Source organism: Podarcis gaigeae, assembly GCF_964106915.1.
Source record: "Podarcis gaigeae genome assembly, chromosome: 8".
Classification (NCBI taxonomy): Eukaryota; Metazoa; Chordata; class Lepidosauria; order Squamata; family Lacertidae; genus Podarcis; species Podarcis gaigeae.
Genome location: NC_139684.1, coordinates 20,466,847 through 20,489,788, shown reverse-complemented (window position 1 = coordinate 20,489,788; position 22,942 = coordinate 20,466,847). Strand labels below are relative to the sequence as shown.

General features: G+C 45.2%; 2 protein-coding genes across 4 annotated transcripts in view; both read left to right on the top strand.

Annotated features, from left to right (window-relative positions):
• Positions 1-22,942, top strand: part of CDK11B (cyclin dependent kinase 11B) — a 235,201-nt gene that overhangs the window by 159,153 nt on the left and 53,106 nt on the right. The window lies entirely within an intron of this gene.
• The window catches only part of LOC310850754 (uncharacterized protein), a 41,338-nt gene that overhangs the window by 10,378 nt on the left and 8,018 nt on the right, over positions 1-22,942 (top strand). For all 3 annotated transcript variants that reach the window (XM_083752656.1, XM_083752657.1, XM_083752658.1), the window contains exons 3-12: positions 1,660-1,709; positions 3,626-3,679; positions 6,992-7,142; positions 8,702-8,784; positions 10,141-10,284; positions 11,801-12,082; positions 13,998-14,155; positions 16,983-17,197; positions 19,277-19,344; positions 20,885-21,052. In XM_083752656.1, coding sequence (XP_083608782.1) covers positions 1,660-1,709; positions 3,626-3,679; positions 6,992-7,142; positions 8,702-8,784; positions 10,141-10,284; positions 11,801-12,082; positions 13,998-14,155; positions 16,983-17,197; positions 19,277-19,344; positions 20,885-21,052 — 1,373 coding nt within the window. The remainder of the gene's footprint in view (positions 1-1,659; positions 1,710-3,625; positions 3,680-6,991; positions 7,143-8,701; positions 8,785-10,140; positions 10,285-11,800; positions 12,083-13,997; positions 14,156-16,982; positions 17,198-19,276; positions 19,345-20,884; positions 21,053-22,942) is intronic.

Here is a 22,942-nt window from a genome sequence, read left to right as displayed (position 1 = left end):
AAACTCTTCGTTTTCCAACAGGCTTTGGGGAACTGCCTGCTTTTAATGAAAGGCTTGGCACTGTTTTTATTGTAATTATCAGTATGGTTCTAATAGGTGTATGTGTGTGTTTTAATTCAATCAATGCTTAATTGTTTTTTAAGTGAAAATCCAAAAAAATAATAATGTTGAGGGTTTTTTTGGGAACAAAATTACATTTCCCGGACGTATGGCAGCCCTAGCAAAATGGATGCTGTAGCACTAAGCTATGAGCCTTGTCAGGAACACTGAAACTGCCCCATGCTGAGTCTGACCATTGTCCCATGCTAAGGTTTCCTCCTGTCCTATATAATACAGGATTGTCCCATGTTTCAATGTAAAATGCTATGTCTTATATTGATTCAGTACAGGAGGCAGTTTGTCCTGTATTTCCATTTTGCTGATTCTCTCTCTCTGCCTCTCTCCCATACCCTCCAAACACTTTGAAGCCAAAATCCGGAACGCCATCTTGCCATTTTTTGCTGTGAGAGCGAGGTGGCCATTTTGGTTGCCATGAGCATCTTGTTTTCCCAGTCCAAAAAAGCACTTTTTCACACACAGCACCCACAAATGCATGTTTGGGGGCACTGCACGAAATTGCAGCCCTGACAATTTTGGGGGAGGGGGAATTTCACCACGAAACCGTGTGAGATCGTGGCAACCAAAATGGCCACCGTGCTCTCACAATAAAAAACAGGATGTCCTGGTCTGGGACACTTAACGGGGTATGCAATTCCCCCACCCTGTCCTGTATTTTGCCAGACCAAAGTTGCCAACCCATCTAGCTCAGTATTGTCCACACAGACAGGCAGCAGGGATCGAACCTGGCACCTCCTGTGTGCCGTTCAAAGGCTGCATCACTGAGCTACCATCATTTCCTCTGTTGCAGCCTTCATTCCCAAACCTCTGGGGTTTTGTGATGGTGCCCCAGCGCTCAGCCGCATTGCCCTGCTAGAAAAGAAATAAGCATTTATTAAAAGGCTGACTCGACTCTTGTGTCTCAGAGTTTTTGCAAAAGATCAATATAGCAGTTGTTCTTCTTGGGAGCGTTTCTGAGAGGGCTGCAAGTGATCTCTAATTATCTTGGATAAAGATGTGGGCTTCTGTGCTGTGTGCGCTGGGTGGCTAATCGCCACTTGACGATTGGAGAAAAAGTGCGAAGGATTTTTGGTCATAATTGAGGGGTTTTAGACAGCAGGGATGGGAAATCTTGTACTAGAACTCCCAGCATCCCGGGCCATCAGTCATGCTGGATTATACTGCATTGTATAGCATGATTCTTCTTCTTCTTAGACTAAAATCCCGCTAGGCTGCCTAATATATATGTGTGTATGTGAGTACAAACAATTGTTATTGTCAGCAACACAGAGTGTTCCACTGGTGCTCCTTTCAGACACGGGTTCCACTTTAAATTCTTTTCTGAAATACGATGGAGGATAGGCTTCTGCATTTTTAAACTTTGGATTTCTAGTTAATTGCTTTTCCAGGGATTTCTTAAAAAAAAAAATTAATAGTGGTCACATTCCTTCCTATTAGGTTCACAGGCTTTTAAACAGCTTCCTCCTTCAAATGTAAACCAGATTCTAGTAAATTCCGTCTCAATAATTTCCCTGATTGTTCTCCCTCTTAACCCCCTTTTAGATTTTTTAGTCTACAAGTTAGAAGCTCAAGAAGCCCTCAACAAAGAAAAGGTGGGTGAAATTAGAATCCTCTGTGGGTGTGAGAGGGAGGTGGGGTGGAGAGGGGTAGAAGGGGTTGAAAGGGAGGGAAAGGGAGGGAAGGAGGGGTAAAAGGGGGGAGGGAGAGGGAAGGGAAGAAAAGAAAGAGGGGGTGAGAGAGGGGAAGGGAGAGACAGGGTAGAGACAGAAGGGATGAGAGAGGGTTGGGGGAATAAGAGAGGGAGGGGTGAAAGTGAGGGAGAAGGGGGCACACATATACAAAGGAATAATATCTTTTATCAATATTATTGATCCTTTGAAAATAATATTTACTATCCTTTATTAATAATATTAACTGTACATGCTTTTTCATTGCACTGGATTAAATCCATATATGGATGGATGGATGGATGGATGGATGGATGGATGGATGGATGGATAGATAGGGAGGTAAAGGGACCCCTGACCGTTAGGTCCAATCGCAGATGACTCGGGTTGCGGTGCTCATCTCGCTTTACTGGCTGAGGGAGCTGGCGTACAGCTTCTGGGTCATGTGGCAAGCATGACTATGCCGCTTCTGGCGAACCAGAGCAGCGCACGGAAATGCCGTTTACCTTCCTGCTGGAGCGGTACCTATTCATCTACTTGCACTTTGACATGCTTTCGAACTGCTAGGTTGGCAGGAGCAGGGACCGAGCAATGGGAGCTCACCCCGTCATGGGGATTCAAACTGCCGACCTTCTGATCGGCAAGCACTAGGCTCTGCGGTTTAACCCACAGCGCCACCCGCATCTCTTGCATATATATGCAATTAAATTTTCTGATTTACATTTCAAAATATTTATTTAAACAATCAATGACTTCCCTTCTTCTCTTTCCGTGGTTAATTTTGCATACCACACATCCCTGCATATTTTACAAGCCATTCAGTAAACCATTGTTTACATCCCTCAGAACTTATTTACACTGTTGAATTTATCTGAATGCTACCAGCGTTTTTAAATGAACACAATTTTCACCCATATATTCAGTAAACCCTCAAATCTAATAATGTAAGACAAAATTTAAATTCTCCACATCATAACCTCCACTCCCAATCGTTCCTTGCAACAGTATGTCTAAGTGTTATTTTTCCAGAAAAAAATTGTGCCAAAACTTGCCCTGAACACCTCCCTCGTTCTCTTAGAATGGCCATTGTTCCCACCTGAGAGGTGCTGGAACAAAGTTCCGGCAAGTTCCGGCTGGGGGGAAAAAAAGCCCGGGGTATGCCAGTGCAGCTGGCCTTGTTTCCTCACAGCTCCCTTGTCACCAAAGACCTAGATGAAGTGGTTTGTTTTTAATTGGCACTTCAGACTAGACAAAATAGGATCTTTGAGGAGGGGAGAGAGTGTTCTGCAGCTGGTGTGCCACCACCAAGAAGACCGCCACCGCTGTGCTGGGTAATAAAATTGGTTGTTTTTCAACGCGGGTGGCACTGTGGGTTAAACCACAGAGCCTAGGACTTGCCGATCAGAAGGTCGGTAGTTCAAATCCCCGTGACGGAGTGAGCTCCCGTTGCTTGGTCCCTGCTCCTGCCAACCTAGCAGTTCGAAAGCACGTCAAAGTGCAAGTAGATAAATAGGTACCGCTCCAGCGGGAAGGTAAACGGTGTTTCCGTGCGCTGCTCTGGTTCACCAGAAGCATCTTAGTCATGCTGGCCGGCTCCCTTGACCAATAAAGCGAGATGGGCACCGCAACCCCATAGTCGGCCATCACTGGACCTAATGGTCAGGGGTCCCCTTACCTTTATTATGTTTTTACTGTAATTTTTACTGTTGTTAGCTGCCCTGAGCCCAGCTCTTGCTGGGGAGGGTGGGGTATAAATAAAAATTATTATTATTATTATTATTATTAACCGCTTTCGGTCATTTTGGTTACTGACAGTTGTGCTTGTCACTTTTTCCTTCTAGCAAGATTCCATGAACAGATATGGAGCCCTGAGTTCTCAGCATAAGATCCTGAAGGTAAATGGACCCTGGTTCTTTTTGTCACAGGAATCTCAGCCATTTCTAGGGGTGGGGGAACCTGCCGCCCTCCAGACGACAACTCCATCATCTCTAAGCATTGCGTTCCCACGCTCCTCTCTACTACTACTACTACTACTACTAATAGTGGAGTATGGTGGAAGCATCACAGAACAATGTGGAATGTTGTCTGGATGGTCTGGTATTAATCCACCATTATTGTGTAAATGGCATGTGGCAGAATTTATCCACTCAAAAAGAACAACCCAATCTAGAGCGGTCCCTATGTACTCTGGGGAGGGTGTCCAGAATGACTGCTTGAGAAACTGGCCCTAACATTTGTACGCAAAGGTCTCGCTATCCAAACGCAACATGCTCTCAGGAAGTTGTTTGTTAGGCTTGCATCTGCATAATGAGTTGCCGATTTACATTGATTCCTATGGGTAATATTTTAATGCGTTTCCAGCCACAGAATTTTGAACCCAAAACACCACACAAAAACCTTGAAACCTTGCAAAAGGCAAACAAGGAAGGGGGGAAAATGCTCTCTTATTTGTCCAGTCTCTCCTGCTTCCTCCTTTCTAAGTCTATGATTATATAATTCAGTGCCTATTTATGTGTTTGTTTAGGCAAGGCTATCCAGGCCTGTAAAAGTTACTTATATGTATTTATTTTAGCTACTGTTTATTTTAATCATCGTTTGGATGTTTGAAAATGCCTTTATTATTTTACTTTTTAAATCAAACATTTTAATGTTTCATGTGATATTTTTTATAAACAGCTTAGAGCTTTTCTTACAATCGTGCAGCACACACACACACAAAATATAGTTTAGATAACCTTCAGTGGGTCTATTTAGAGTAGTATCGGATGGAAGCTTTAGATTCTGTGAGATAAACCAGGCCCATATTGTGGCTATTGGTTCACATTTAGCAGAATTTATTATTGTTTAGCAGGATTTATTATTGTTGTTAAATTTATTTAATTCACAATTTTATTGTTTTATCTTTTTTGTAAACCACTTTTTTTTACAAAAGCACTGTATAAGTTTTAAATGTGCAAAAGTGTATAAAAGACTCATTTAAAAATACCAATAAAATAAAAACTTTAAAAACAAACAAACATAAAAAATCTGTTTGAAGGGACAAAAGCTCAGTGAAACTCCAATCATGAACTTTTCCCAATGTGTTTTTTAAAAAAACTCGCATACAAGGTTTAAAAAGCCCGAGAGAGGGAGTGGTGGAAAAAAGTCTGTCTTTGTTAGTTTCCTTCTGGGTCACTTAACCCAGATTTGTTATGCTTTCACTGTTAATAGATTCTGAGTACACACTCTTTAATTTGGACTTTTACAGCGCATTAATTGGCTACAGGGATTCTAGTTTCTTTTTTTAAAAAAAGTAACCAATGTAAGACTGAAGATGGTGGTGGTGATTTTTTTACCTGCCCTTCATTGCAAAGCCCCAGGGAGGATTGCAACAATATAAAAATACAAAAGGGTATCATTATTATTACTATCGCCTTTGCTTTATTAGTTGCCTTCCAAACCACTGCCTCAAGGCGACTTACCTGTAACAAAACTAAAAACACAAAAACAGCAAATATGTTTAAAGCAAGACTGACAAGTGGAAAATCGTGGTGAAGAACCCATTATTCAGCTGGGGAATACCTCGATTGTTTCCGGAATAGCTCAGCCTTTCTTTCTATGACTGAACTGAGAACCCCCATGTGAGTTTATAGCTCTGTCTTTCTCTGCTCTTTCCCAAGCTAGGGACCTCTAAAAAACACCGGGGAAAACCCTTTCGCACGGTGCCACTGACCCAGAATTCACCTCCTTCGGTGTTCCCATAGTAACTTTGCAGCAATCGTGCTCTGCTTGGCTTGGCAGCACCAATTATATATGTAGATCGATGGGTGCGCAGGTGAACCCCTGGCCCCTTATAGACAATGGCTAATTCTTCACAGCCACCCCAGTTTTTGAGGCCAGCTGGGCAGGGTTGGGAGAGGGAATGCTTGGGAGAAGAGAAGGGAAGAAATGGTGGCAGCGGGAACGAACCGCTGTCTTCCAAGGCAGCCATATCACTGAGTCTTGCCTAATGGTCCCAGTAGTTTGGATGACGGTACAGTATGTCTTTCTGACCTGGGAATAAGCCTTGTTAAACTCCGTGGAGGCTGGGGAGAAAACCAGCATAGGAGCGTACTATAAAAGTTTACCCCGTTGGTACAAATGAAGCTCCCACTGCAGTTAATCAACTTGAATCTTATCAATCAGTCAACTTGAATCTATCAGTCAGTCAACTTGAATCTATCAATCAGTCAACTTAAAAGCTGCTGTTGCTGAGAAGGCTTATCAGCCAGTTAAAAATCAAACAACTGATTGGTGAAGTGATTGAATCTGAATAAATCACTTTGGCCAAATTGACGTACAAACCGCGTGATAAGGACAATTGTGACTACAAGGAAGAATGGGAACTTTTTACAAATTACTTAAAAAGACAACAAAATGATCTAGACTCCTTGGCAGGTTTTGAATAAACATCTACAAATTTATTAGTTGAACACATGATAGATAAGGCAAGGATATGTACAATTTTATAACATGCAGAGAACAATTTGTGCAAAGAAACCAGAGAGGGGAGCTGAAGGAAGCCCTGGGAGGGGGGAATGGGGGGGAAAAATAATGTAATTGATTATTTAGACTGATAATTTGTTATGCTGAAATTGTTTTAATTTTTTTTTTTTTTTAAGAATCCGAACAAATCACGATACAGCTTTAAGCCCTAATGTGATTAGAGAGCCTTTGGAGGTAAAATTAGAAACATGCAAGTGGGAGCTGCCACAGAATGTTGCAGCACGGAGTATTCCAGTTCAGGACACTCCATTCCATTCTGGCCTTTCCTGCTTTCCTCTTTTTTTTCTTGCCACCCGCCTGTCAGCCTTCTATGGCCACTGACCCTGCTCACTCCTTACCAGACATGAGTCCCCACAACCTTGAGGATCTTACTGTATTCCTACAAACCTTGGGGTTTCTTCCAAACCTAAGGATATTCCTACTATATATATGGCATGGATGGTACCATTTTGACTGTATGAGTGCTTTGAGAGTTTTGTTTACAATCAAGTGGCACATACATTTTATGAAACAAACCAAGCATTGCCACTCATTTCTGAACACTGTAGACAGAGGGACTGATTCCTTGTTATTGATTTGGAAAGGTTCCGAATGGGGGAAGACGTGAGTGTGTCACACAGGAGTCTCTCCCCCTGCCGCTCCTGCCCTGTCTCAGTTCTAATTTTTATTTTTCCTTGGATTAGAATCAGCACGAAGATGTCAAGAAGCAGCTTCTCGACCTGCAGATGCAACACAACGGGCTGAAACTGGAACACCGCAAGATAACAGAGACCCACAACCAGAAGTACTCCCAGCTGCAGAGGGAGAAGGAAAGCGAGGTGGGAGGTTTGCAAGGTGAGTGCAGGATCTTGCATTCGCAGAGATGATGGGAGAAGTCAGCAGCAGAGATTTGGGTCTCCTCCTTCGACTCCAGAGATAGGGTCATCCACCCACTCGCCCCATCACCCCTTTCCCATCATCCAGGGCCGTCTTCAGACGCCACACAATAGCCCTTCTGTTAGTGTGGTAGCATGCGGGTGGCGTTGTGCGTTAAACCACAGAGCCTAGGACTTGCTGATCAGAAGGTCGGCGGTTCAAATCCCCGCGATGGGGTGAGCTCCCATTGCTCGGTCCCTGCTCCTGCCAACCTAGCAGTTCAAAAGCACACCAAAGTGCAAGTAGATAAATAGGTACCACTCCAGCGGGAAGGTAAATGGCGTTTCCGTGCGCTGCTCTGGTTCGTCAGAAGCGGCTTAGTCCTGCTGGCCACATGACCCAGAAGCTGTACGCCAGCTCCCTCGGCCATTAAAGGGAGATGAGCACCGCAACCCCAGAGTCGGCCATGACTGGACCTAATGGTCAGAGGTCCCTTTACCTTTACTTACACTTTGGAACTCCCTGCCTATTGACACCTGGCAGGTTCCTTCATTGTATTCTGCATTGGGCAGGACTGGATGACCTCTTTCAATTTCAGCTTCTAAGACAGCTACAGCCATTCTCAGATCGGGAAAGCTTGACCACGATTGTCCATGCCTTGGTGATCTCACAAGCTGGAGTACTGCAATCCACTCTGCGTAGGGCTATCCCTGATCTGGCTGCAGCTGATGCAGAAGATGACGGCCATAGGTCACATGTGGGAATTGCATATAACGCCTTGCTTACAGGACTCGTACTGGCTGCCCATTTGCTGCTGGGTCAAATTCAAGGCGTTAGAACTAACAAGCGAGTTCCTATTTAGCTCAGGACCACCTTGCTTGAGAGACCACCTTATCGTTTATACACACAGTAGCTGCGAGAGCTTCTCCAGCAAGGCCTCCAAAGCCCGCTCTGAAGTAACCTGGAGCAGGGCTTTTAGCTGACCTTCTTCTGCAGAATAGCATCCCTGTCAAAATACAACAGGTGTCCACTTCACTTTCACAGAACAGTTGAACTTGTTTTTGCTCTCCCGGCTGAATAAATGAGTCTTTGCCATGAGTGTCCATCTCTTAGGATTTTTCTTTTAAGTGTCCCTGTTGCTTTTGTGTTTTTAGCTATTTTATGGGTAAATTGCCTTGAGAAGGTGATTGATAAATCAACTGCCATAACTGCAGTTAGCTTGGAAACCTAAATACAGTGGTACCTCAGGTTAAGAACTTAATTTGTTCTGGAGGTCTGTTCTTAACCTGAAACTGTTCTTAACCTGAAGCACCACTTTAGCTAATGGGGCCTCCCGCTGTCGTTGCGCCGCTGTGGCCGTGATTTCTGTCCTTATCCTGAAGCAAAGTTCTTAACCTGAGGTACTATTTCTGGGTTAGCGGAGTCTGTAACCTGAAGCGTTTGCTACCTGAAGCGTCTGTAACCCGAGGTACCACTGTATTGGTATTTAACTGGAACAACGTGTGATTATTGTCATTTATCTTCCCTCCCACTTACAGATACAGTTTACAAGCTCAGGGAGGAGAGCAAGTTGCTTCGCAAAGCCCACCAGGATGTTCACTCACAGCTTCTCAGTGCTCAGGTAGGCTCTGGGGATGGGCAGCACGGTGTAGTGGTTAGAGCACTGGACCAGGATGTGGGCAGGCAGGGTTCAAATCCCCACTTGGGCTTGAAGCTCAGTGAGTAACCTTGAACTGCTCACTGTCTCTCAGTCTAACTTACCATTGTGAGTATAAAATGGGAAGGGAGACAGCAATGCATACAATCTTGCTCCCCTTGGAGGGAAAGCTGGGATATAGATGGAATATACCATATTTTTCGCTCTATAAGACGCACCTAGTTTTAGAGGAGGAGAACAAGGGAAAAAACGTTCTCTCCCTCTCTGCTCAGTGCCTCTCCAGCAAAGCGGGAGGAGAAATGGAAGGGGCTCCATTTCTCCTCCTGCTTCGCTGAAGGGGCGCTGTGCATCTTTCCCTCTCTGTGCAGTGCCCCTTCACCTAAGTGGCAGGAGAAACAGAGCCCCTTCCATTTCTCCTCTTGCTTTTCTGAAGGGGTGCTGCGCAGAGAGGGAAAGCTGCGCAGTGGCTCTCCAGCGAAGCGAAGCCAGGAGAGCACGAGGGATCAATCCCTCTTCTTCTCCTGGCTTCAGCGAAAGCAATGCGAAGCCTCTTGAGCACAGCGGAAGCGCTCCCGCTGTGCTCAGGAGGCTTCCGGCGGCTATCCCTGAAGCCAGGAGAGCAAGAGGGATCGGTGCGCACCGATCTCTCTCACTGTTCTGGCTTCAGCGAAAGCTGTGTAGCCTGCATTCGCTCCATAAGATGCACACACATTTCCCCTTACTTTTTAGGAGGGGCAAAGTGCATCTTATAGAGCGAAAAATACGGTACATATTCACTCAGTGATTCATAGCACTCAGCCACAGTGGCCTCCCTGACATTATTACCGCTTCTCTCGTTGTGAAGACGGTGCCCCATCTTTTGGAATTTTTTCGAGGGTGAAGCGTTCACACAAGTTACCAGTGACTGTAAACTGCCCAGCTTCCCCCTTTTTTCCTGAGGGCACCAGGGAAGAAAATTGGGGAGAGGGGCAGAGAAGAGGCAAAGTATATTTCTAGGTGTGCTGGAAAGAAAATAACAGCATATGTTAAGTGCAGGTGTTCAGAAATGTGGGGGGCAAAGGAGGCATGACCTCTCTGTTTACCCTCTGCCATCCCCGTTGCTGCTCAGCATCTTGTGAAGATGATGAATTGAATTCATATTCTGCCCTTGTTGGGAGCCCATTGTGAGCTGTCCAGGGTCCTGATTCCTGCCCTGATTGACCTGCCCAGAAGAGCCTTAGCTAAAAACATCCTCACTGGAGAGAAACAGATGGTCTCTTCTGTCCAAAAGTGATTGTTCTAACTCCTTTGGGGGCCCTTTCTCCTTTGGTCTGCCTCCAGGTCCAGATGGAAGAGTTCAGGCAGCTCAAGGAGACCCTTCAAAAGATGCCGAGCTTTAAGGAAGTGGTGGGGGGCAAAGCGCAGCTGAAGAATGAGCAGCCCCCAGGACCAGGACTTGGCATGTTGCAGATTGTTAGGCCAAAGGTAGGATGTCTCGATGTCCCTCTCCCTCCTCTCTCACTTTCCAAACCTTAGACCTAGGGGAAAGAGCTTCACACTCGAGTAGGGTAGTGGTGGTAATAATAATAATAATAATAATAATAATAATAATTGTACCCCTCCCATTTGGCTGGGTTTCCCCAGCCACTCTAGGCAGCTCCCAACAGAATACTAAAAACACGATCAAACATCAAGCATTGAAAACTTCCCTAAACAGGATTGCCTTCATATGTCTTCTAAAAGTCAGATACAGTGGTACCTCGGGTTAAGTACTTAATTCGTTCCGGAGGTCTGTTCTTAACCTGAAACTGTTCTTAACCTGAAGCACCACTTTAGCTAATGGGGCCTCCTGCTGCCGCCGCGCCACTGGAGCACGATTTCTGTTCTGAAAGTTCTGAAAGCCAAGTTCTTAACCCGAGGTACTGTTTCTGGGTATCAGAGTCTATAACCTGAAGCGTATGTAACTTGAGGTACCACTGTAGTTGTTTATTTCCTTGACATCTGATGGGAGGGCGTTCCACAGCGCTTCTGCCTGGTTCCCTGTAACCTCACTTCTCTCAGTCAGGGAACTGCCAGAAGGCCCTCGGGGCTGGACCTCAGTGTCCAGGCAGAACGATAGGGGTGGCAACGCACCTTCAGGTATACTATGCCAAGGTCGTTTAGGACTTTAAAGGTCAGCACCAACACTTTGAATTGTGCTCAGGAACATACTGGGAGCTCATGTAGGCCTTGCAGGACCGGTGTGATATGGTCTTGGCGGCCACTCCCCGTCGCATTCTGCCGCCTTCTGGATTAATTGTAGTTTCCGGATCACCTGCAAAGGTAGCCTCACATAGAGCGCATTGCAGTAGTCCAAGTGGGTAAATGTGGCCCCCCAGGCCTCTCTGCCTGGCCCTCGAGACTCTCTCCAGGCGACACCTCCTCTCCACAGGCCACAACTGCCTTTGCCGGTCTGGAATTTGCTCTTGCACTCATTCTGTGCTTTGCTTGTCTGGATGGAAAGGGGTGGAAGAGTGTTTGTAGAAACAGAGCTACTGTACAGAGGTGACATTCACATTCGTTGACTTGCCTGCAGCTGGCATGTGGCCCCTGGAAGGGAGTGTGGCCCTCGGTTTCCCCACCCCTGCTGTATACCAATATCAAACTCATTCACCGAGGCTGGATTCTTATGTAGGCAGAATGGCACCATGCAAATGCCATAGGGAGATAGTATCCGCAGGCCTAGAGGAACCCCAGTTTTTGAACTGTCATCATTATTATCTCTGGGAATGGGGTGTCAAAAGGGAAAATGTCCAGTGAAGGTAGAGCATGGAATGCTGAAAAAACCAAGGAAGGGGAACGGAATGGCATGTTCTAGATAAGGGCACGACTCACGGACTGGCGGAAAGCACTCCATACTGCAACATTTTGTGGCAGATCCCACTTGTTCTGGATGAAGTGCAGTTTCTGAGGAACCTCTTCCTGTCTAAGCTTGTCTTTCCTGGTTTTTCCCCCCGTCTAGGCCTCACTAGGCAATGAAGCAAAACCACCCCAGAGTCCCTTGGGGCAAGCTGCAGTTCCAGCAGGGAGTTCTCCTGTTGCTCCGAACTCTAGCATCAAGCAGGAGGGAGAAGCCATCTTGCATGAAGGCAACGGCAGGCCTCAGGGCAATGTGCCGTTTGGACAGGTGGCCCCGCCCCACGAAGCCCACCTGCCTCCTCCGGCCTGGCCTCAGGCGGGGCAAAGGGATAACCCCATAGTCCGCTTCACGAGGATGGTGAATAGCGTGCAGAATGGGAACCAGGTAAGAATACTAAAATAATATAGAATTAAAAAAAATATGTTAAGATACACCTTCTTCAAAAAACCAGAGCTATTCTTACTAGGTATTTTTACAACAGACATCCCAAAGGACAATAAGGGGGTCTTTTTGAACGCAGTAACGGGTGTCAGGATAGTGACTGAAAAACATTAGAATAGTAACGCAATTCCAACAAAGGAGGAATGGTTCATAAAATTAAGCGAATATCTTGAATTGGCGAAATTAACAGAAATAGTAAGAAATCAACCAAGTGGAAAAATCAGGAGAGAATGGGATGTCTTTACAAATTATATGAAGGAGGTTGGTTCCCCAAATTATGACTGGCTTAGTCTAGACTAAAAATTCCACAGGTACACAAATTGTCTCTCTATTTATACAACTGTATTCTTCTTTGTATGTATGTATTAAGTATACAGCAAATTAATAATAATAATAATAATAAGAGTACTCAGTTGCCTCCAACTCAGAATTTTACTCAGAGTGGACCCCACTGGAATTAACAGACATCATGTCTGTTAACTCTGATGGGTTTGCTCGTGAGTAGGACTAGCAGTGCATGCAACCCAATATTACTGCTACTTTGTAGGTCCAGGGTGGTGCCGTGGTTAGAGCGTTGGGCTGGAAATTGGTTCAGCGAAATTCAGATCCTCCACTCAGGTGCTGGGTGACCATGGGCCAGTCCCTGTGTCTCAGCCTAACCTACCTTGCATGGTTGTTGTGAGGATAAAATGGGAAGAGGGAGAATCATAAATACCATCTTAAACTCCTTGGTGGGAAAAGATGAACTATAGATTTAATCTATCTATCTATCATCTATCTATCTATCTATCTATCTATCTATCTATCTATCTATCTATCTCTATCTATCTATCTATCTATCTATCTATCTATATCTATCTATATCTATCTATCTATCTATCTATCTCTATCTATCTATCATCTATCTATCTATCTATCTATCTATCTATCTATCTATCTAATCTATCATCTATCTATATCATCTATATCTACCTATCTATCTATCTATCATCTATCTATCTATCTATCTATCTATCTATCATCTATCTATCTATCTATCTATCTATCATCTATCTATCTATCTATCTTTAGGTTCAGTGTACTCATTCTGCTGGGGGAGAATTGGGACCAGTCCACATGACAGTTTATAGTGGACTTACGGCTGCTCATCCATGCATTTTTTTAATGCAGCATTCATGCAATGCTGTCTTCATCAAAACACCACCCCATATTATCCCTCTTCAACTTTCAAATTTGCATTTATTGAGAACATTTGTACCCCAAAGCTCCCAGAGAGGCTTACATGTAATCCATTTGAAGCAAAGGCAGTCCCTGCTCTCAGACTTAATAATCTTAAAACAGCAATATCCATGAAACTCAAGGTAAAAGGGACAGGGAGGGAAGAGGAAAGAAGCAAACTCAGACACTAACTCTTAAACAGTCGTTCTTACGACAGCTCGTATACAAACCGTTGTGGCTAGGAGGTGGTTTGGTGGAGCTGGTTATTGTCAAAGCTGCTGGAACGAACCCTGCTTCCCATATCTCCCACTCTGGCAGTGTGATTTTCTGTGGAAAATTCAATAAGGAAAAAGGAGGGGGGAAACAACCCATAGGAAATGGTAAATCTGGATTAAAATCTGAGGTGAAAAGATACACCTTTAAAAGCAGCCTAGGAATCAGCCAGTGATGCTTGTTTTGTGGTTCAGGAAAGCCTCGAGTCCACAGTGAATTGTTATGTGGAAGTGCCCTTTCTCCCCTCAAAATACTCTTCCACTGGGTCTCCCCAGGCCTAGTCATCGCACTCAAGCCACTCTACCACACTGTCTCTCCAGCTCTGCTTTCAGGGTATGTGTCCCCCTTTTGCTTTTTCTCTCGGTAGGATCAAAAAGCTGCTCAGAGCAGGCCGGGGGAGAGTGAGGAAAACGTTCATTCTGAAGACATGGCGAACAGTTTCAGACTCGTGCCTGCCTCCGAGGAAGCCCAGGATTTGGAAAAGCAGCCCTCTGTGGGGAGCCAGCGGGATCATGCCGTGCAGAGGTTTGTAGCCTTTGTGGGTTGGGGTTCACGGTCACTCCACCTGTCAGGAGGGAGCCAGCAGTAAATCACACAGTGCAAGTTAGAGTTAACTCTTTGTCAGCAAAAACATGACCAACACAGGAGTGTCAGGCCTAATGAGCACAGCAGCTCATCCCTGGGAGGTCTTACTCCATGAATCAGTTGTTGAGACTGAAAGTCCCCACCTCCCCACAGCTGCCTAAGTCACAGTGTTTCCCCCCAAGCAATCAGAGACTGCGCCTATGTGTTGTCAGTTTCTATCCATTTCATGCCTCTTCTAGTTCTGGGAGATCAGAGGGGAGGGGAGCTTGTTGCAGCAGGAGCGGGAGACACTCGTGTCTCTTCCCCAGCTTGACTCATCTCTGCCTCTTGGCCTCTCTCCTCTCGCCCTCCTGCTTCAGCTTCTGAGTCTGATTTTGAACTTCCCTCTGCCACAGACTCTCCCAGCTCCTAAAGTCCTGTTACCTCCTCAGCTTCCAACACCACCTCTCCCCAGGCCTCTCCCTCTGACCACCACTTCCAGAGTTAATAAATAATAATAATAATAATAAAATTTTATTTATATCCCGCCCTCACCAGCTGAAGCCGAGCTCAGAGCAGCTAATAACAATAAAAGTAACACAGCATTCTAAAACCAATTCATTCTAAAATCAATTCAAAATCAAATTAATGACAACCATTGGGCTAGACTTCTGTGAGGATTACCAAAGGAGGGGGTCAGGCTGTGCCTTGGCCATAGGCCTGGTGGAACAGCTCTGTCTTGCAGGCCCTGCGGAAAGATGTCAAGTCCCACAGGGCCCTAGTCTCTTGTGACAGAGCGTTCCACCAGATTGGGGCCACAGCTGAAAAAGCCCTGGCTCTGGTTGAGGCCAGCCTAACCTCCTGTGGCCTGGGATCTCCAAGATGTTTTTATTTGAAGACCGTAAGGTCCTCCGTGGGACATACCAGGAGAGGCGGTCCCATAGGCACGAGGGTCCTAGGCTATATAGTTCTGACCCCTCTTCCATTGGTGGTTCCCCAGCTGGTTCATCCCACCATTCCTCTGCATCCAACCAGTCCATGACTTAATAAGTCTTACTGGATCAGGTCGATAAGCCATCTAGTGCAGTATCCTGTTCTCACGGTGGCCTACTAGGTCCCTGTGGGAAGCCCTTGAGCAGGATTTGAGTGCGCCGGCAAATGTCCTCTCCTGCAGTTTCCAGCAGCTGGTATTAAAAAACTCTCTGCCTCTGTCCTTGAAGGCAGAGCACAGCCATCATGGCTAGTAACCACTGCTAGCCTTATCCTTTGCGAATTTGCATCGTTTTCTTTTAAAGTCATCCAGGTGGCTTTCCGTTGGAATGAATCCCAGAACGCAACTTGCACACTGTGCGAAAAGTCCTTTGTCTATCCTATATCTTCCAGCCTTCTGTTTAATTGGCTCTTCACCTGTTCCAGTGTTAATAAGAGACCGAGAAAAACGTTTCCCCTGTCTACTTTCTCCATGCCCAGGCATCATTTCATCGGCTTCCATCACATCACATCGCCTTTTCTCTGATCTTAAAAACCCCAAATATTGTTACCTGTCCTCATAGGGAGTTGCTCCAACCCTGTCAGCATTTTGGTTGCCCGTTTTCTGATTCTGCGATATCCTTTTTGAGTTGAGGCAACCAGAACTTGTTTGAGAATGCTGCGTGGGTGTTTTTGGTTAGGTATAAAAGCTGACAATCTGTACAGGGTGTTGTAAGCTTCTGGTCTTTAGGTAGCAGGGCCTGCCCAGCACTTCTCATTAAGGAAGCCTTAAGCTGTTTATTTCGAAGGCTGCTTCCTTGTGCTTGCCTCTAATTATTCAGTAATCCATCAGACTCTGTGGGAGAAGTCCGAGCTAAGTAGGTGTTGTTTTTCTTCAAGGTTATATGGAAATATGAAAACAGCAGGTGATAAGTGGAAGCTGAGGAGGATAAGAATATAGTTGGCGCTTTCTCTCTTCCCAAAGCGTAGGCAAAGGCTGGAAAAGAACCATAGGAACATCAATTTTCTCCACAACGGCCATCACTTTCACAGAACACTGCCCAGCCTTGCCCAACCTGGTGCCCTCTGGATGTTGTTGTTGGACTAGAAATCCCCATTCATCCCTGACCGATTGTAAGGTTTTGAAAAACAACAACTGGAAGGCACGAGACTGGCAGAATTCTCAGTGTGGTTTAGCCATCAATACCTCTTCCCAGTGAACTCTGGGAATGGTAGCTCTGTGAACAGGAGTCTCTTAACAACTCTCAGTGCCCTGAACAAGCTGCCATTCCTAGGATTCTTTGGGGGAAGCCATGATGGTTTAAAGTGGTATGATACTGCTTTAAATCTATAGTGCGGATGGGGCCTCAGTATAAGACACCTTGAAGAAGAAGAAGAAGAAGAAGAAGAAGAAGAAGAAGAAGAAGAAGAAGAAGAAGAAAATTTTGGATTTGATATCCCGCCTTTCACTCCCTTTAAGGAGTCTCAAAGCGGCTAACATTCTCCTTTCCCTTCCTCCCCCACAACAAACACTCTGTGAGGTGAGTGGGGCTGAGAGACTTCAAGGAAGTGTGACTAGCCCAAGGTCACCCAGCAGCTGCATGTGGAGGAGCGGAGACGCAAACCTGGTTCTCCAGATTACAAGAATACCGCTTTCAACCACTACACCACACTGGCTCTCTTGCTATGTGTCCCTGTTCCAACTTTACAAAAAGGTGGAAGAGGCAATTCCTGAGAAAGTCTCCTGATTCACTCTTTCTTTCTTTCTTTCTTTCTTTCTTTCTTTCTTTCTTTCTTTCTTTCTTTCTTTCTTCTGCAGCTGGCAAGACATAGTCAACAAGGTCAATGCCCAGGTGGATGAAGAACAGGCTCCTCGTTACCCACAAAGCCTCCACCTGGGCGGCCGACCCGGGCAAGAGCAAGCGATAGCCGACGTCAATCAAGCACCGGCCAATCCACAGAGAGGGGCGGGGAAGCTGCGAGCCAGTTGGGAAGCGGGAAAAGGAGGAGCAGATGACGAGGAACTCCATATGGGTATGGGTTCCGGAACTTGTCGTGATCTTAAGGGGGCTGTTATGTGGGGGGGGGCAGAGGAGGATTCTGGGATTGCTCCACGTGATGTCACAGGGCACAGCCTTCTGCACATGCATGTTTTGGGGTGGTGAGTTGGGAGTGGGAAATGAACTCCTGTCAATGAAATACAAAGATGGGCAATCTGTGGCCCTCCAGTTTTGCCAAACTCCCATCAGTACCAGAAAGTCTGTGGTCCAGCTGCATCTCTGATATAAAGTCTTGTCCAGCCAATAGATAGATAGATAGATAGATAGATAGATAGATAGACACACACACACACACACACACACACACACACACACACACATTTTGTGTGGAACAAAAGCAGGAGACCCAGAAAGCATTCATTCATTCATTCATTCATTCATTCATTCATTCCAGTTCCTATCCTGCCCTCTTTCCCAAAGGAGTCAAGCGCAGCAAATATCAAAATGTTAAAACTGAAAATAAAATGAAAATGAAATCACTTAAAGGCCATTAAAAAACAACAACAACCAACAAAAAAAACATTCAGAACTCAAAGCACATGTGTGTGTGAGAGAGATCCTTTATGATAATGGGGTCATTTTTGTGGGTTTGGCATTGTGCCTTGTACAAATCTCTGTAGAAATACAGTAGTCATGGAAATGGGGTGAAGAAAGCTGGGTGGGGAGGTTGTTTGTCTGCCAGGGGCCCAGTAACCAACTGGCAGGGCCGGGGACTCCGTTGGTTCCCCCTGGGATCTTCCCATCATGCCGTCCCCTCCACTTCTCTGAACGAAAGCTACTTGTTGCCATGACGATAGAGGGAGCATCCATGCTGCGCTCTGTCCTGCCGCAGCATCGCTAGGCCCACAAGCAGCCATATTTACCGGCTCTGCGGCCGAGTGGTTTCCATGGATACCTTGCAAGTCCTGCTCTTACCTGAAGGAAAAGCCCTGACGCCCTGCCCCGGCCGAAAAGCACGTCAATTAACATTATTATTTATTAAATTTCTAGGCTGTCCTTCCACCCAAAGGAGCCAACTAAAAGTAGAGATACAACACCATTAAAATAAAATAAAAACCTATTGAAAAGCATTCCAAACATCTGTTTTAAAAAGAAAGAAAGAAAGAAAGAAAGAAAGAAAGAAAGAAAGAGAGAAAGACAATGGTCATGTTTTAGCATAGCTAATAAATAATTTCCAAGGTTGCTGGGAACAGTCTCTCTCCGTCATCAAATGCCTGGGTGAATAGGAATGTTCCTTTAAAAATCTCTCCTGAAAGTTAATAATGAGGGAGACAGACTCACCTCACTCTGGGAGGTACTCCAAATTTAATCCCCCTGCCTTTCTAAAAGGAATTGGAACCAGCACACAGACAAGATTTATTTTATTTATTTCATAAGAATTACACTGCTTGATTGTAAAACAAACAAACAAAAATATGCTTCTAGGATCAAGCCACCAATTAGTATATATATTGTACTAATTTAAATATTAACACCTACGGAAAGAATCCTCCTCTGAGTTCTTGTTCTTCAGCAACTGAGAGACTGGACACACAACGGGGGGGGGGGGAGTAATACAAGAGCCATGTTTCTTAATTTGTTCTTTACTGGGGGTTTTTAATTGTAGGTTTTGCTGGGAAAATATATATAAATACATTTATAAAAAACAAATGCAAGATTGGAAAAGTGAGAAACCAAGAGAAGCTGAAATACACTTTGCCCTTCCCTACTGTTGAGCTTGAGATTGTATATTCTTTGGGGCAGGGATCTTGCCACTTTGGGGGTTGTGCTGCTCCCATTTTCATAGGCTTTGGAGTCGCAGGTTTTAGAAGCAGGACAAAAATCGGTTGGGAATGCAAACCGTCTGCTTAATGCCATAATCAGTCTTACAGAGCGCAGTTGGGGGAAGCGGGATTTGAACCCACACCTCCCAAAGAGACGATGTTTTGTCAGGTACAGGGCAACAAACAAGATGGATGGTTCCTCCACATACAGGAGCTGACTAGACTGGAGACAGGCATTGTTAAGAGGTTTGACACTTTCACCTTTTTTTTTTTTTTAAACTTTTGTTCAGATGCTGGCATGATTGAGAAAGGAGGCAATTCTCAGCCCCAGAAGGATGCAGTCATCCAGGAACCAGTGGTAAGAAGAGAGGAAACGGGGATTTTTACATAGTCGGGAAACAACATGTGGTGGCACCCCACTTGTGGAATGCTCTCCCCAGGAAAGCTCGTCTGACACCTTTGTTGCATATCTCCATATATTATTTTGTTGAAATAATTTTTATTTGATTTTAAAAGTATAAAGTTATAACAATACATACACATACACATTTGGAGACTCCTCCGAATCTCTGGACTTCCCACCTTCCCCTCCATCCTATTACTAAACTTTTTCTACTGCATCTTTCTACACCATCATATTTCCGTATCTTCTAAACATTTTCTAAGGCTGATAATGTGAATGTTTATTTAAATCCTGCCGTCAAGTCTATGGACTTTCTTTGTTTCTGCAAATATAATATGAACGGTTCCCAATCTTTTTCAAAGTCTCTCTTGTCTTTTTCTCTTAGTCTAGCTGTCATTTTTGCCAGTTCTGCAGAGTTCATCAACTTCTCTTGCCATTGTTCTTTAGTTGGTATTTCTCCGGTCTTCCAATTTTGTGCAATCAACATTCTTGCTGCTGTAGCTGTCCAAGTTGGAGGCAGCCTGGCGAGATGGGTTTCCACATCTTCACCACGTGCAGCGTAAAGATAGACTTCCCTGTCTGCCTCCCACCATTCAGTTTCATTTGATAATGCTTATTTTGTAGTACGATGAGGCAGGAGAGAAAAAGCCACGTAGCCCTGGCTGCAATGGGTCAACTCTAAGAACCATAAGAAGAGCCTGCTGGATCAGGCTGGTAGCATCCTGTTCCCACAGTGGCCAAGCGGATGCTGCAATGGGAATTCCACAAATATCACCCAAGCAAAAAAGCACTCTGCTCTCCTGGCATTCAGAAGCAATAATAATAATAATAATAATAAATTTTTATTTCTATCCTGCCCTCCCCAGCCAAAGCCGGGCTCAGAGCAGCTAACAACAGTAAAAATAACACGTTTACATAAAATCACAATCAATTAATTGAAATACATTCCAAAATCAATTCATTCTAAAATCAACTGAGAGTCAAATTAATGGCAACCATTGGGCTAGAGTTCTATGAGGATTACAGAAGAAGGAGGTCAGACTGTGCCTTGGCCAAAGGCCTGGTGGAACAGCTCTGTCTTGCAGGCCCTGCGGAAAGATGTCAAGTCCCACAGGGCCCTAGTCTCTTGAGACAGAGTGTTCCACCAGATCGGGGCCACGGCTGAGAAAGCCCTGGCTCTGGTTGAGGCCAGCCTAACCTCCCTGTGGCCTGGGATCTCCAAGATGTTTTTATTTGAAGGCCGTAAGGTCCTCTGTTTGACATACCAGGAGAGGCGGTCCCGTAGGTACGAGGGTCCTAGGCCGTATAGGGCTTCCGACTGTGAAAGCAGAGTGTAGCCACCTCCTCCGATGAATTTGTCCCATCCTCTTTAAAAGTCATCCAAGTTGGTAGTCAACACTGCCTCCTGTGGGAGTGAGTTCCACAGTTTAACTGAATAGGACTAGCATTGGAGACAACTCTGTGTGGGTCCCTCATTCCTTGCTTTCCTGCTCAGGTGCCTGATGCTGCTGACCCTGCCAAAGACCCCAACAATCAAGGGGAAGATGAGTTCGAGGAGGCAGAGCTGGAACGCCCAGACTTTGAAGAGAAACTAGGTCAGGCCGTTCCACTTGGCCACACCAACGGGCCAGCTAAAGATGCAACAAAGGGAAAGATTCAGAAGGTAAAACTTGTGTTTCTTGTTTGGAGTTTGACCCTGGAGCTGTAAAGAGTGTCTGGAACTGGAGGCAGCTTAGATGACAACACAGTAAACCATGGTTTGTTTGGGTGGGAGATGCACCTCAGCAACCCTTGAGCTCCAGCTCCTGCTCTTTTCTCCAGCGCAGCCGCAAAGATGAGCTTGGAAGTTTGTGGCTCTGTTTTCGATCAACTGCAGCTCGCCATGGCGCACAGACGTGATAAACCGTTGTTAATCTTAACTATGCACTGTTACGGGACCTCAGCAGAGCTGTTCCCACCTGATACCCTTTAAAGCTGCTCAGGCTGGTCTGGCCTCTTCAGCAGAGCAAGCAACTGCTGTTCAGGCTCTCTCAGACCTTCCTCCTCCTCCCCCTCACTCGCCTGTGGGTTATTATCTGAGAGACGAGATCCTCTACCTTGTTTTGACAAGCTGCCAAGCCTTCTCTGTGTCTCCTGTTTCTCCAAGGCTGCATTTTACCTGTCAAAATCTAAAACAAAAATTGGTAGGTAGGCAGGCAGGCTTGGTTTGTTTTGTTTCTTTAAAAAGTACACTCACACAGTGGCAACCGAGCAGAAAATGTGGCCCTCTCTAGATGGGTTTGGCTGTAGACCCGGGTGGATCTGAGTGCTGCAGATGTTAGTTTATGGAACCAGCTTGAAAGGTGTGGGGTACGGAGGGTGGGAGAGGGGGACAGAGAAAGAGAAAGGGAGGAAGAATTATGTGTGTGAGCGCGTGTCCTTTTCTGACACCTGAATAGGCCTTTTCTTGCAATCCTATGCTGTCTCGGACCTTTCTAGGGTCTGATTCTACTTTTGAAGTCCTGAGCAGAGGATTCAGGGGTCACTGTAGGGTTTAGGGCAGGGGTCATCAAACGTTTTCAGCAGGGGGCCGGTCCACTGACCCTCAGACCTTGTGGTGGGACGGACTATATTTTGAAGAAAAAATAATGAAGGAATTCCTATGCCCACAAATAACCCAGAGATGCATTTTAAATAAAAGGACACATTCTACTCAGGTAAAAACACGCTGATTCCCAGACGGGCCACAGGCTGGATTTAGAAGGAGATCCAGCCCCCGGGCCTTAGTTTGCCTACCCATGGTTTAGGGTATAGTTGGAGGCTTTTGAGAAGCCCAGGTGACATATTCATGGGGACTAGATGTTTGTTGTTATCAAAATAAGGCCTACCGAGAATTGGCACCTTGAAATTACTGGATCCAAGTTAGTCACATGTAACGATTTTGGAAATACAGTGGTACCTTGGTTCTCAAACTTAATCTGTTGTGGAAGTCCGTTTCAAAACCAAGGCGTGCTTTCCCATAGAAAGTAATGCAAAGTGGATTAATCCGTTCTAGCAATTTAATATGAATTTTACTATCTAAAGAGACCATTTGTCCACAAAATGAAAGCAATAAACAATGTACTGCAGTCACACAGCCAATCAGTAGCTGAACTGGATTCCACACAGTCACAAAAACAAAAAGAGCTGCAAAATCTAAAATGCAAAATAAATAGCAAAAACAGACAGACCTCAACTAACACTCAAAACGGAAGTGTGGCCCTCAAATCATCAGCGTAACACTCAAAACTGAACATATTCGGCTTTCAAAAAAAGTTTGGAAACCAGAACACTTACTTCCAAGGGTTTGCAGTGTTTGCCTTCCAAGTTGTTTGAGTACCAAGGCGTTTGAGAACCAAAGTACCACTGTATCCTTTTTTCAGACCATTGACTCTATTTGTGTTTATAGTTCTCTCTCTCTGTCTGTCTCTCTCTCTCTGTATATATTTTATATACACTGTGTATATATATATAGAAAGAAATTAATGGACCTAAGTTAGTCATGCTGATTAATTTCAGTGGGTCTGCTCTTGAC